Source organism: Polypterus senegalus, chromosome 6 (assembly GCF_016835505.1).
Source record: "Polypterus senegalus isolate Bchr_013 chromosome 6, ASM1683550v1, whole genome shotgun sequence".
Taxonomy (NCBI): Eukaryota; Metazoa; Chordata; class Cladistia; order Polypteriformes; family Polypteridae; genus Polypterus; species Polypterus senegalus.
Genome location: NC_053159.1, coordinates 166473533 through 166489624, shown reverse-complemented (window position 1 = coordinate 166489624; position 16092 = coordinate 166473533). Strand labels below are relative to the sequence as shown.

General features: G+C 38.3%; 1 protein-coding gene across 1 annotated transcript in view; it reads right to left on the bottom strand.

Annotated features, from left to right (window-relative positions):
- gca (grancalcin) overlaps nucleotides 1–3841 on the bottom strand; it is a 36019-nt gene extending 32178 nt beyond the window's left edge. The window contains exon 1 of the mRNA XM_039757503.1: nucleotides 3685–3841. Coding sequence (XP_039613437.1) covers nucleotides 3685–3705 — 21 coding nt within the window. The 5' untranslated portion in view covers nucleotides 3706–3841. The remainder of the gene's footprint in view (nucleotides 1–3684) is intronic.
- Between the last annotated feature and the right edge of the window lie 12251 nt (nucleotides 3842–16092).

The window sequence follows — 16092 nt, the reverse complement described above, 5'->3', positions numbered from 1 at the left end:
CACAAAGTCAAACCAGTGGTACCCCAAGTATTCTCAGAAGAGACACAGTACCCAAGGAGTCCAGCCTTCGTCTCAGGTCACTGGATGGCATCCATGTCTCGCAACACATATAGCAAGAGAGGATGCACCAGGACTCTCAAGACTTGGATCTTCGTCCTTCTGCATAGATATCGGGAGCACCACACACCCCTTTCCAGCGACCTCATGACCCCAAAATGCTTTCCTAATCCATCTGATTTCATAGGAAGAGTCACCAAGGTAACTAAACCTCCTGACAAAGTCAACACTATCTCTGCAGACAGACACATTGCTAATGGCTGTGCTTAAGAGGTCATTAAAGGCCTGGGTCTTGGTTTTTATCCAGGACACTCGCAAGCCCAGACACTCAAGAAGGACTTCTCGCACAGTCTCTCGAGAGCTCTGATCAGAGCCTCCATTAACTCCATAAAGATCACAGCATTGTCAGCAATGTCAAAAAAAAATCAGTGAATCCTTCTTCACTAGCAGATACCCCACAAGTTCAATTTTCAGCTGAATAATAGTACAAAATGAACACTGAATGTTAGGACTGGAAGATTGATCCGGTTTGCATTGTCTTATATTTTAAAAATTAATGAATTCACTACATAGCTTTATTTTTAACCCGTCTACTAAAAAATGTAGTAGTAATACTTTGAGTGGCACTTCACAGATTCAGCATCCTGGCTTTGCTTACCACCTCCAATGGTTTTCTATGTACAATAAGTAAGGTCTCTCAGTGTCTGCATACATTTTCCTTCCACATCTCCCAGAGAGATGCATTTGAGTTAACTGGCCCCTAAAATTGATACCCAGCCCAAGGTCGTTTCCTGCCTTGAGTCTATTGTTGCAGAGAGGGCCCCCAGCAATCCTGATTTAAATTAACCAGGTTTTAGAATGGTGCAGTCCATTAGCTAATTTTTCCACTCCGCTCGTTAAACTGTTGGTCCTTTACTAAACCTGGGATAGGAATTTGTCTTTTTCCTTCTCCAAGGTGACATTTTAAAGTCAAAAGTCCATCCATGGAGCAACACCTAGGATCCTAGGTGAAGCCACTAATTCTGTACAACACTCATTAATTGTACTGTAGCATTTCCATACAGAATGACAAAACAATTCAGGAAATTCTTTCACCAAATGCTAACCAGACATGGCAAGCATTTACTGACCAATACCCAGCCTAAGCAAGAACAGGCTCCATTCATGCAATGAATTACAGCCTAACTATTGTGTATTAATGCTGTGTACAGTACTAACAAAACACAAGCTACACACACAAATGCATTTTAACTGTCACACAACCAAAGATTCAAATACAGCTTTGACGTTTGCTTTGGCGTGGTTTTTCTTCCCCTTCCCATTTGACTAAAATCACATTTTTATTTTGATAAAAGAGAAAAGAAAATGCACCAAATGAACTTGAATCCTTTAAAACAATTTTTTTTAAACATGCCAAGACAAAACCTTTAAGATTGTGTCTTTGCTTAGAACGTTTTTACATACATACACCTTTTTTAAGCCTACTTTTGGACCATATATTATATAGGAACTTATACCCTTATGAGAAATAGTAAGCCAAATAGGCGACTACAGCAAAAATTATCAGAAGGACTTGAAATTCTGTATTCCACGTCAATCAACCACAGGGGTTTGCACTCTAAAGGGATTGAAGGAGTCAGTTACTCCTCTTCACAAAACTTTGAAACAAATGGGGATCAGTAACAGAGGCATTTGGGGTGCCGTTTTATGCTATTTCACGGTTGTAAATAATGAAACAATAATATTTTTGATATCCGATTCTTTTCTAATGGCTAAGGGTTAAAAATGACAAATTTGAATCATAAGCATTGTATTACACCATTTCAAGAATGATTACGAATGTTATTTGTAATACTTTACTAGTTATCTAGCCCTCTATGGTTCTCTATCAGAATAAAAAAAAAAATTTAAACTGAGAAGCTTTTATTGCAATTGAAAACATTCAGACTTAAAAATATGTGCTTGAATGTAAATGTTTAGATATTTCAAATATGACACAACTGTTCTTGTTTATAACATACTTCTACCTCATGGAGTGAATCTTATGAACACCCAAAATTAGGGTAGCTTAAAACTTAAGGACTTTTTACAGTTAATGAAGCATACTATAATTCCTCGGCTTGGAAGGGGAAAATATTTCATTAACTGTCCAATAATTTAAGAAAAGTGGATAAAATGAAAACATAACATTCACTGTGGCCCTCCAGGAACAGAGTTTGAGACTCTAATTCTATTGGAAGAGGGAAACTAATCTGCTGTGCTGAACTAAATGCAGAACTGAATAAGAGGAAAGGAAGAGGATGACGGAGAAGGTTTCAATGTGATGGAGCCGTTAGAACTGAAACTTCCAGCTAGGCGATTTCCACACTACCTATAAAAAAAAAGTATGTGATATGTAACGAATACCATAACAAAGGGTAATAGTGAGACAATAAAGTCATCGCTTTATGAATCAAGCAAGCTTTTAATTTTTAATCTTACTTATGAAACAAAATATAACACACAAAAACACTACAGTAATGGAAAACACCAAACAAATGAATTGCCAGCAGGTGCATTAGAGGAGAACATTCAAAAACAATTTATAAATTTTGATAGTTTAAAGCTTTGCAGTTATCTGAAACTGAAAATGTTCCTAACATACAAATGAACTTAACTTTCAAATCTAACAAAAGGTTTCTAATTGATAACTTTCGATTTATGAACATGAAATTTTGGCAATTAATAAAAAACTTTCGCCTTCCATCTTTTAAACCTATAAGAATCCAACAGGATACATAAAAAAGAAATCTTCAGAAACCTCTCTTTTGATAAACCTATAAAAATGTTTCTGATACACCCGAATGTAGAAAAAAAGATCCAAAATATGTAAATATAAATCAGTTTCAATGTATAAGATCAGCAGCACGGTCGTAAGTACTGGTACTCGGACAATAAAAAGAGCAGCAGGATTTACCGCTTAATTTATTTGTAACTTGCGGTCGAAAATAAAGCGATTTAAGCAAAAACGAAATTGCATAATAAAATGTCGTCTTAATGTGGGCGCCAAAAGATTTCGTTTTAACCAAATGATCCTAATCCACAAGGACAATTGGGGTTGCAACAATAAAATCTGCGCCCTCTGACTTTACAGAGAAGACAACAGCACATCTGACAAACACGCAGAATAAAATAATGAACATAAATATTTGGAATTCGCTTTTGGGTTTCTTGAATTAATTTATAAAATCGTGCCTAAATAGATAATATATAAAAAAAACCATTAAGAAAAGAAACCGCTACAGCACGTGCCGCCAAGCAGCAGCAGCAGCAGCAGCAGCACCCCCTTGGGGTTCAAATCATGACCATAACAGGCAAGAGATCATGAAACGGCTGCCTCTCCGCTAAAAGCTCGACTTACACCTTAAACTTCTCTGCGTGCCTTCATTTCTTACACATAAATAGTTTTTTTTTAAGAAAAACGCACGAATTCCCTGGCTAGCCAATTACAAACGAATAAAATAAACCACAGAGCACACGCGCAGTGTATTTCTTCAGATAACCTTACTCCTCCGCCCCTTCACGAAATAAAGCTAATTACCAACACACAGTAAAGAATAAAGAAAGGAAACACCAAATTCTACTTACTGCTCCGTATGGGAACGCCATCTGAACAATGCTGTAGTTAGATTCTCTGCAAATATCAACAAACTTCCTCAAATCTTTATTTCTTGCGATTTACGGTTTTAATGATAAAAATCTTTCTCTGGCACTTCCTACACTTTGGCTAATACGTCACGACGGATGTGGTCACGGCCCCCTTTTCTCGTAAACCAGGCGGAAGAGTGGCCCAATTCCTGATTGACAGTTGTAAGAACTAATAGAAAAACAGGAAAGAGAATTTCTCCCGCCTAGCTGGGGAAACTTAAAACCAGGGGGCCGTAAAAGGGCGTCGTCAACGCAGATTCTCACGCACGCCCTCTCAAAGGGGGGAAAATTGAGAAAACAAGTAATCGTCGTCTCCTGCTGTTTTTTTAAAAATTGTGGGGCTCAGAATCGAGTACGCTTTGAATACATTACACATTAAGGCTGCAGCTTGTTGTGAAGATAACCTTCAATGTTGCATTGTTTGTTTGTTTTTTTTACTTATATTAATTTACAAATCCCTATTTATTTATCTATACATTTATACTCAACAGAGGAGGTAGGCGTCGCTTACCGCGTGTTCCAACAACTTAGCTGTAGCGTCGTATTGTCTTGCTGCAGAGCCAATAGTGAAGTGCGTTAATTTATTGATTTTTTTAGTTCTTTGTTGGTTTTTTTAACGACGTAAGGAGCTCATTGTTACACACCTTCAAGTGCGTTTCGTTACCTGCTGTTTGCTTTTCAACATCAACACATGTGTAAACCACTTTAAATGAATTAAGGCAGTTTATTTCCCATTTGTTTAAAAATAACCCTTTTTTTCCTGACAGTTTATTTATGGGGATAAAAACCTTTCTAAGTTGCTATATTTACCGTATGTCAACTGGTCAATGGTATTCTAACGCGTTTGCTTGAATGGAGAAGCTAGATAGGTATATCATATATATTAGCTTTGAACAGGGTTTCTCAACCTTTTTTTAACTCGTTTCCTTCCTGTGTCCCAAACCCTGCCCACCCCGTCTTACCGGTAGTAAGGTAGCTTTGTAAATGTTTTGTTTTTAAATAGAAAATGTTTTACTAAAACACAACACAATTTATTGCATTACAATGCAAATTACATCCAATTTCTTAATTTATAAAATGCAAAAATTTATACTTTTAAGTATTTCTCGATCAATGTGGCCCTTGTGCTTGATGACCAGAAACAAGGTTTTTAAAATCTGGTTCTATTACTGAGTGGGATAAGCAAAAGATCACCTCTGCCCATTATGTTAAGACAATTCTGTGTTTGGGTCAGTAAATAATTAACACGACTGAACCCTGATTCTACCAGTTATGAAATGAGAAATGCCTTAAAAAATCAATTTTGCTTTATACCAAACCTGTGGATACTTACTAGATATCGTACTCTTGATCCAAAAATGGTGTTCTTCTTGACTGAAAGTTATTGTGGCTGCTATGTTGCGCTGTAGTTATATGAGCTCTTCTTTCAAAGAAACATTACTGTTTGAAGCATTCACAGCAAATGGATCAATTACCCAGGCTGGAATATCCATGTCCAGCAGACCACGGAAATGAACTTCAATATCGTTATGAAGCTGCTTCAAATGAGCCACATATACAATTAGTTCATTGTCTTTTATTTCATCAGCAACTGCTGCCATAGAGGACAACTGGGTGAATTCTCAACGTCCAATATTGCTGGCATACACCTTGATTTTTCCAAAAAATGCTGTAATACCCTCTTTGCTTGAAAAAAAGGTCACAATTTCAGCCCTGTAGTTGTTTGTTTAACAAATTGAGCTTTTCGAAGAGATCACAGGTAAAATATATCACACTTAAGGAAGTCAGTTTTTCTCCAATTTCCTTGCCTCTGAAAAATGTCACAACTGAGTCCCACAATGCAACAAAACGAGAAAGGTACCTTTGGAGAGCCAGTGGACTTCTGTATGCAATGGTAAGCATGTGAAGTGTTCGTTATTGTCCTCGCAAAGCTTTCGAAGCAGACACTCTTGAAGTGCATTTGATTTAATGTAATTTACTGCTTTTATTACAATCTGTAGAGACTCATGCAAGTACCCGGCTAGTGTTTTTGAAACCAAGTGTTGTCGATGAACTATGTAGTGAATACAGAATACTTATGGCACAACTCTTTTCAAATATGCAGTAAATCCTCTATATCTACCTATCATGGAACCAGCACCATTAGTAGCACAGGCCAGAATGTTTTCGAGAGGTATATCATTCTCATTGAAGTACCTCTTTACTTCTTCAAAAATTGTTTCACCTTTACTATTTGTTTTAAGCTTTCGAGGTAAATAGCATTTCTTCTTTCAATTTGTTGTCGTGCAAATATCACACAATAGCAGGAGTGCCCGTTGGCCGGGAATCTATAACCGGTGAATGAAAGAAACAGAACATACAAATAGAACAGTTTTTTGATTGACATTTTATAGTAAGTTCCTCCATTCTGGATTATGTGTGCTGTGGCGTTTCAGATGCCCTTGAAATAGACTTTGTTGTGGCATCTGAAGTGGACTTTCCAATTCTACGTTTTTTTTTTTTGGTGGCATGGGTATATAAGCAAAAAGCTGGACAATTATAATGTGTTACATGGTATTACGTACAGAATAAGCACCATAGTGAGATGAATTTATGTTATTTACAACACATCGTAAAGCAAACAAATAGCACCAGTCAGTCAGAAAGAGCAACACTGAAATCGTACTGTCAGTCGGAAAGTGAGCAAATAACACCACAAATACGGAAAGCCAGTGAGAAAGAGTAGCACTGAAACCGTACTGGGAAACAGAGAGAAGAGACATACAACCGGTGCTGCGTTTGGGGAAAATGGTGGGGGAAGGATGCTGTCTTAATAAGGCGAGTCTCTGTTCAAACGTGCTTGCATATAACGGACGTTGGCGAATGAAATACAGCACTATTAGTGCATGTGGGAGTGTGACGTGCAGAAACGCAGGTGTGTCAGCCGGTCACGCATACTGGGTCGTTTACGTTTTTACATCTATACGGAGTTCGTCTTCATCCAATCAAAGCAGTCGGCCTTCTCCTACTTGGACACTTCTGCCATCTGTTGGCAATTTAAAGAAACATGGGTAAAGAGCGACGCACAGAGACCAAAGCTGCCACTAGATGGTGCCGTGGTGGCCATCTTGTCGATGATAAGTACGGGCACGTGTGCCGAACGTTGCATCGGTGAAAAGGTGCCCTGCAGTTCACCACGAACATTTTCCCGAACCGAACATACCCCATGAACCTTCTCCTGGTCACAAAGGAGCCCCATCCCCAGTTTGGTGCAGATTTGTATGGCAGACAAACAAACATACATACATACACACATACATACATCGACTCTGCTTTATATATTAGATAAGCCATCAGTATTGCTGTGTTATCTGGTAAACACGATTTATCAATTTGCAAAGCAAACTTCTTAAATTTTAACTGGGAAACTAGTTGATTTTCAGCATCTTTCGCCATTTCGTCAATACGCTTGGACACTGATGAATTGCTCAAAGAGATGAATTTAGTAATTTCACGAGCATGTTTGTTCATGATGGTTGTAATAACAACAGACACTGCTGGCAAAATCAAGGATTCCCCTATAGTGTGTGGTTTTCCTTTCTTGGCTATCAATTTGGATATCTCATAAGATGCCAGTAAACCTTTTTAATCTAAAACTGATTTCTGAGCAAACATTGTCTTTAATGTAGATCTACTTTCAAATTTATCTCTCAATGCTTGAAAATATTCCAGTGGCTTATCCTTTTTGTCTTTATGAGATGTTTCTAAATGCTGAACACATACTCTCATTGGAACGTGAAGCCATACATATCAAACACATAGGCATAGTGTGGTCTTGTGGTGATGGAATAAATCCTAAGCCATAATAATCAACTGTGTATTGTCGACATTTCCTTTTTGCAGAAGTAGCCATGGGGTATCTAAAAAATAAAAAATTCGACAAAGATGCAAACTAATTTTATGTATATTTGCAACCACAAAATAAGATAATTTTTCATAAATAAAACAGCGTTAGGGGATTTCATCATAAATCATGCAAAGCATGTATATTGACCATCACCGATTTGATTGAAAAAAAATATGCGTGAGCCCCATGTCTGTAAGGAAATTACCCGCATTCGTTTTTTTGAAATTCGAACCAGTGCGACTGTTAAGAACGGAAAAATGCAAATAACTTTTGAAATGGTCATCGTAGAATGTTAATTCTTTTTCTGATTGAAAGGTAATTTTGTTCTGCATCTTTTTATATTCCATCAGTTGATTTATTACTAGTCAGAATAAAAATATTACTCTTTATCATTTAATTACTACGACACTGGTACAAATTTCACAAAACCAATGTGGGCAATTTCATTTCAGACATGGGACTCTCACATATTTCTTTCAGTCAAATTGGTGATGGTTAATATACATGCTTTGCATGATTTGAGATGAAATCCCCCCTTAGAATATCTCAAGATAATAGAAATGCTATGTTCAGCAACTGTTTTTTTTTTTTTAACGAAATATGCAAATTTTAAAAGAAATGTTTGCATCATCCTCTTTAATAAAACCCTTGTGTGCGTCCAGGTGTCCACGTGTGTGTGTCTTGTGGTGAAGTGCGCATGCGCGGGCCCACACAGCACGTGTTCAGTCTCTTCAGGCATTTTATGGAAATACAAACCAGTATTACTGAAAGAGAAAATTAAAGGCACACAATACAGTGACACATATTACAGCCACATATAAGGTCCCTTGCCATTTAATATAGACTGCTCATACAAATGTTTATGCACTACTGTTCTAGCGCCCGTTATTGTAACGGGCTTAATGTCTAGTTCTTTAATATTTTGCAAACTTAATCTACTGTAAATTTTGAATATGCAGATTGACTGGAAAAGGTGCATCCCTAATTTCAAGATAAACTCTCAAATTGCAAAGTTATTAAGCAATTATTTTCAGCAGCAGTTGCGAAAGGAATGGCAAAAACAAGAGCTACTGAAATCACCCCAGGGGTACAGTGTGATGGTTGGAGTAAGGAAGTGAGAGGTGGATGGAAGGGGAAGCGTTGTTGCTACCACAGAGCACGCTTGGCGATTCATCCACTTGGAAGCATGGTCATTTCACTGTTTCCTTTTTTCTTCACATGTCTGTTTTCTTCGCTTCTCACTTCTCTCTGTGGCTCCCTAATATCATGCTGTGGCCCCCCTTTTACGTAATTTTCACCTGTGGCCCCCTTGGAAAATCCATTGGCTCAGAATACTGTACTCAGATTTCAGAATAACATGACGCCATAGAGTTTGCACGGGTAACACCTACGATTTACCGATCCGGTGTCCTTGGCTACATTCTGCATAAGATGGTTATCTGTGTGGAGTCTGCAAGTTCTTTTGTATAGGTGTGCGCTTTCCAATGGGTACTCTATTTTTCTTACCACACCCCTACAGTTGTCCAGGTTAGGTTAATCAGCAGTTCTGAATTCACCCTAGTGTGTGTGCAGTATGATGGACTGACACAATGTCCAGCATTGTTTCTCACCTTGCAACTAGTAATGCCTGGATAGGCTTTGGTATCCAACAAGGAGTTGGATTAGGTCTTGAAATGCATGTGTGCACTGAAACATAAGTGACTGAATACAATAATGTTTAAGGGAGCACTGTGTGTTATTTATCAGTCTTTCAGTTTTGGCTGGGATGTTACTGGGTAAATGTGGAATAAATAAGTTTAATGCCTATAAAAAGTATTCAACCCTTGGAAAGTTTTACATTTTATTGTTAACTCTACATTGAATCATTTGGATTTTTCGACACTGATCAATAGAAAAAGATTTTTCTATAATAATCGCTGTAAAAATAGGGCCACCAGCACTAGCAGAGACCACACTCACCCCCACTATGGAATGTTTGTCCTTCTACTTTCTGGCAAGCAGTGCCTAAGTATATAATGCAGAACTGCCAGATTTCATAAGCTTTTCATCCCACATGCCATTAGACTCTTAAACAATAATCAGTTTTAAAATGCAGTGCAAGTCTGTTAAAATAATCTAGATGAGAAAAAGTCATTAAGCTCAATGAAGCTCACCAGTCCTCTTCACTTAATTTTTCCAAAATAACATTAAGTCGTGTTTTTAAGGTCCCTAAAGTCCTACTGTCTGACACACTACTTGGTCACTTATTCCATGTGTCTATGGTTCTCTCTGTGAAGAAAAATCTCTACAATGTTTGTGTGAAATTTATCCTTAACAAGTTTCCAACTGTGTCCCTGTGTTCTTAGAATAACTTAATATAGTGCAAAATAGAGCTCATCTGTGCAATAGCTTATTATTCTAGCTGTTACACTTGTTTATTTTGTTGTCTATTCTTGCACAGAATTGGGGCGGGTGACGCAATTGCATTCTGCTGTGCACTGCTGTGTGTGGTTTCAATGGTTTCAAATGACAGTGTTAACCTTGAAAGTTAACTTGTTGTTAAAGTGAAAACAGATCTCTGCAAAGTGGTCTAAGTTACAAGTACAAAACACAAAATAACTGACTGCATAAGTATGCCACACCTAAACCATCACTGATGTAGTCAGTTGATTTTGGAAGCAGTCTCCTACGAAAAAAGAGCCCTTTCTTATACAGTTCTTCTGTGTTCTGAGACCAGTCCAACCTGTTATTAATATGGACCCCCAAGTAGTTGTAGGAGTGGATCACCCCTACATCCTCTCCTTGAATAACAACTGGACAAAGAGGCTCTTTGGTCAATAATAAGTTTCTTGGTTTTACTGGTGTTAAGATGCAGATATTTTTCTTTGTACCAAGAAACACAGTTCTCCACCTGACTTCTCTCCTCTGACTGATCTACCTTATCGAAACATCTCATAAAGAATTTCTGAAAGTCACATGACCTGGTGTTACAGTTATAGTCTGAGATGTACTGAGGGAAAAGAAAAGCAGATGGGCTTGTTACTTGTGATACTCAAGTATTGCTCATATCCATATCAGACACACAGTCCAAGTACTTAATACGTTTTCCTTAATGTTTCACTTAAGCTGGCACTTAAGTCGACCATCTGCCTCAAGAATGATTTAAGATATGAAGAGGTAGGGGAAGTGACGGCGAAGGTGGTAGGGAATGAGAACTGCGCCCGTACGCATGCGCCGCATGGCCGAGAGTTGTTTCTATAATAAAATAAAATAAAAAGAGTAATAAAAATCATCACCTCAAAAGCGGATAGTAGACGTCACGTAGTATATGTGTACCAAATTTCAAGTCAATAGGTGAAACGGTTTGCAAGCTACAGGTGATTTAAAATTCTGGACAGACAAACAAACAGCCACAGTAGCGTATTATATAAGAAGATATTCCCCCAACCCTATTCACTCACCCTCGTAACACCCCAAATATCATTGCATTCTTAAAGCACTTCCGTTAATTTCATTTTGACATTTCAAACTAGCTCCCTGATCCCATCACCTGTGCCATTCCCTCATCTTGCCCCATTTCTTACACACATATTTGATTGTTTCACTGGTTGTGAGAGGGTTGGTGATATTGTGGGGAATATTTTTTATACTTTCTTGCCTTATAAATGAATGCTCCCTTTAATGAATCAATGGGATTGTTTTGCATACTATTGCAATAAATTGTACAGTTAATAGATGACGCCATATAACGTGACACAGCATTCATACCCATTTGATCTCGGCTAATTTTACTACAAAATGTGGTGACCCATCACAACATGGCAGCGACTCATAGATAGTTGAAGAAACGCTGCCGTAGTGTTATTTTTCATGCATTATTCTGATACCTTGTTACAAACCATTTTTGTATTTTGGCTTATGTTTTGTCCCAGTTTACACGCAATCCCTGGTTTTATGACGCTCTTGCCATGCCCTAACTATAATTTTAGTTTTGCACTCTGAGCTTGTTTTCTAGATTCCTGACACCCTGTTAGATGAACTTGACTTTTGATTCCATGTCCTTTCAAAACTGCTGCCAGCTTGTGCGAATCAGTATAACATGTTACTATCACCTTATACCATGAGCGTCCAAACTTTAGGATGTAACAGAACAACCTTAATTTCTCTTTCTGTCTAGCTCTGCTTATGGGGTACACACTGAATGTTGGTGACAGGCCCATGTACTGAAATGTTTGCTGCCTTATCTCAGGAGGCTCTTAATGCTGTGATACAACTGAACCTTTTACAATTGGGCCAAACTAGCCACTCATTACAAATTGTAGATGGATTTCTCCCATTTATTTCTTCCCAGCCTTGAAAACAGATGTTTTCTAACTTTGGTATGCATTCAATGACAAAATAATGTCTGAAGGTCAGCATTAATGTGAAATTTATAAACACTGGAAGACAATGATGGAGGTGGAAATCTGGGTTCACATCTCCTGGATGATCTGTGATGATGTGACTCAACATGTGGACTAGGGTGAAGCAATAGTTAGTACTGCTACATCATGGACATGGGTTCAAATCCTGATAACTGCATGCTACTTATGTGGGATAATCCATGGGTACCTCATATTCCTGCCATATCCCAAATATATGTGTAGTTGATTAACTGATTGATTAACTATGAGTACATTCAGGTGTGTGTGCTTGACAGTGCCCTGCACTGAAATGTTGTTCCTCTCAGGGTTTGTTACTGTTTAGTACTGAATGCTGCTAAAATAGGCTCCAGCTACCTGTGACTCCATAAGGTTAAAAGTTAGATGGATCTTAGCCTTTGAATCCAAGCCAAATAATAGGCATAGCTAGTGCATTGCCACAACCGAAAGCAAACCCATCACTATTACTCAACAGCATGTGTCCCGTACATCACATTCTTAGACCAACTTAAACCAATTCACAATTGTATGAGTAGAGCCTATCCTGGCATTACTGGGCACAAGGCATGAAACATGCTGTGGAAATGTGCCAGTCCATCACAATGCCCACAAATAAGCTTCAATAGCTTATACAGACAACTGAGGATATGCCAACAGGTGTGGCTGTCAGATTTGTAAATGAGGAAATGCAAACCATATAAGTTGAAATAAGCTCTCTTAAGCTAAATTTGAAATGGTAAACTAATCTATAGTTGAAGTCGTACAGAAAGTTTCTCTGTTTCAGAAGCATCACCCAATCCAAAGGTATTTGAATTTATGGGAACGGGCATTTGTCAATATAAAATGTCAATAAAAACGTATATTAATTCTTAATTAAGTCTGTTACTAGAACTATGTTAATAAATTATTGGTTTCAAAAGAATTTAAAGTAAATGATCGGCAGCAATGCTAATGCTGTAGTAAATTAAGGACTTGATTGAAGAAATGGTTTGTAACAAAAGTCAGCACCACAATAGGCAGACATCGGAATAGATCTTTTGCTCTGAAGTATTAGAATGAACTAAAACAACAACACAAAAACACAACCAGACAATAAATACAGTAAATGTATTGAAAATCACAGAGGAGGCTGTTGTCATAGCTTAAAAATATACTATTCAAATACCATATTAATCGAATGCTGTACTTATACACTCATCAATAGAACAGAGCATCAGCAAGGCTAGGGATACCATGTAAGAAAAATATAAGCAGTAAAAACACCATGGTAGGCTTAGAATGTGCTTATACACAGCAAAGAAGAGAGATGAAGAAGAGCTCCCTCAATATGCGTTCAGTATAACTTGTTTAGGATTGTCCACACTCACTTCATCCACAGTCCACAAACCTCACTCTTGTGATTTTACCTCCTTCAGGGCTAATACCACTTTCACATCGAAGAGGTAATCTACCTGAAGCAAAGCATGTTTAGGCCCAACTAGTACTTGGATGGGAGACCATCTAAGGAACAACTTCAGTTTCTCCTGGAAGTGGTGTTGGTGAGGCCAGCAGGAGACGTTTACTCTGTGGTCTGTGTGTGGAACCCAATGCCCCAGTACAGTGGCAGGGGAAATGCGCTATAAAGATTATTGACAATCTTTGATTGAGACATAAAACTGAGGTCAAAAAAGAATCCTGCACATCTTTTGAAAAGAGTCGAGGGTACAATGATATCCTTACTAAACTGCCCAACAAGACTTTATCCATTCTGGCCCCTAAACACCAGTCTCTAATTGGCTAAATATTTCTCACCCCTTTACCAACCATCTAATAGATCTTGTGTGTGGTGAGCAATCTGCCACAAGAATAGGTGCTGTCACATCATCCAGGAGAATGCTACACATCTGTGGTGGTCAAAGTTAAAGTGGTTTTCCAGTGTCTATGTAAAGCACTTTGAGTAGTTTAGAAAAGAGTTACTGTATATGTAAATGATTATTTTATTATTAACATTAGTGCAGCCCTGTTCTTACCAGTTATTAGCTGCATTCTGACTTCTATTGAGTTGGGAGTCTATCCTAGCAGCACTGTGTAGAAAGCAGCAAACAGCTCTGGAAATGGTGACAGTTCATAACAATGCCATATTCTTTCCATGTGCACTTGCTCTTATTAGCTCAGCTGACTATACTCTAATTGCTAATACAGGACAAATCAATTAAAACGTAAAGTAACAGAGTAACACTATAAATGCCATGGCTCATCTATATGGAGGTAACATATACAGATGATTTTAATAAGTCCCACTGCCTAGGTCAGTCAGCCTCCACTGAATATTCTAGCAGAATATCACGGAGGTCTGACATTGTGACCACTGTTGATGACAATGTATCCACTTGGAACCCACCAAAGTGCAACACAAGATGCTGGGAAGACAAGGAAAATGGTAAAGTCTTAGTAAAGACAGGCTAAGCAATTGCTCAATTGTTTAAAAAGCAATGTGAACAACCTCAGCAGTAGTCCGGACAAGTGAGTATTATGCGAAAATATTGAGGATTCAGCCTTGATTTAAATGCTGAGACTGATGGTGAAAATCTTATAATCCTGCATCATGAACTTAGGCTCACAAAGTTTTCCTATCTGTGCCAAATAAGCAAGTATTGTTCTAAAAATACAACTGTATTCAACTTAGCCTTGAAATGATGCCATAGGATTATCTGTATAACAAAAGTGCTTTATACTGGTGTTTGTTTATCTGTTTAAAGTATTCTGACATTTCTCTAGGAAGCAGCCTCTGATCTTGACTTTCAGCACTATGAATGTATTCCATTCTTCATGTTTGGACCATCCTACCTTTAGTACTGTAAATATATTTGCATATACACCAGTCAGCCACAATATTAAAACCACCCATCTAATTTTGTGTAGGCCTCCTTTGTGCTGCCAGTGCAGCTCTGACCCATTGAGACATGGACGACACAAGACCTCTGAAGGTGTCCTGTGGTATCTGGCACCAAAATGTTAACAGTAGATCTTTTAAGTCCTGTAAGTTGCGAGGTGGGGCCTCCATTGATCAGACTTGTTTTTCTAACACACCCCACAAATGCATAACTAGACATCTGGGGAATTTGGGGCCAAGTCAACACCTTGAACTCTTTGCCATGTACTCTCAAACCATTCCTGAGCAGTTTTTGCAGTGTGGCAGTGTGTATTATCCTGCTGTAAGAGGCCACTGTTGCCATGAAGGGGCGTACATGGTCTACAGCAATCTTCAGGTAGGTGGTACATGTCAAAGTAACATCCAATTGAATGCCAGGAAACAAGGTTCATTCCAGCATCACACTGCCTCTGCTGGTTTGCCTTCTTTCCATTGTTAATCCTGCTGCCATCTCTTCCTCAGGTAAACTATGAACACTCACCCAGCCGTCCAAAAGAAAATATGATTCATCAGACCAGACCACCTTTATACATTGATCTGTGATCCAGTTCTGATGGTCATGTGCCCATTGTAGGTACTTTTGGCTGTGGACAAGGGTCCTCATAAGCATTCTGACTGGACTGCAGCTATGCAACCCCATATATGATACACTGTGTGGTCTGACACCTTTCTCTCATGACCAGCATAACATTTTTCAGCAATTTATGCTACAGTAGTTAATCTGTTGGGCTAGCCTTCGCTCTTCATGTGCATCAATGAACCTTGGGCGCCCATGACCCTATTTCCAGTTCACCGGTTTTGCTTTTTTGGATCAATTTTGGTAGTAACTAACCATTGCATACCATGAACAACCAACAAGACCCGCTATTCTGGAGAAGCTCTGACCCTCATCTAAGTATCACAGTTTGACTCCTGTCAAAGTCGCTCAGATTCTTACGCATGGCCATTTTTCCTGTTTCCAACATATTTCCTTCAAGAAACTTACTGTTCACTTCCTCCGTAATATATCCTGGCCCTTGACAGGTGTCATTGTAATGAAATAATCAACGTTATCCACTTTACCTGTCAGTGGTTTTAATGTTGTGCTGATTGGTGTAGTTTACATGTTATCAGCTATACACTAAAGATACTCTTTTATATTCATAGCTACT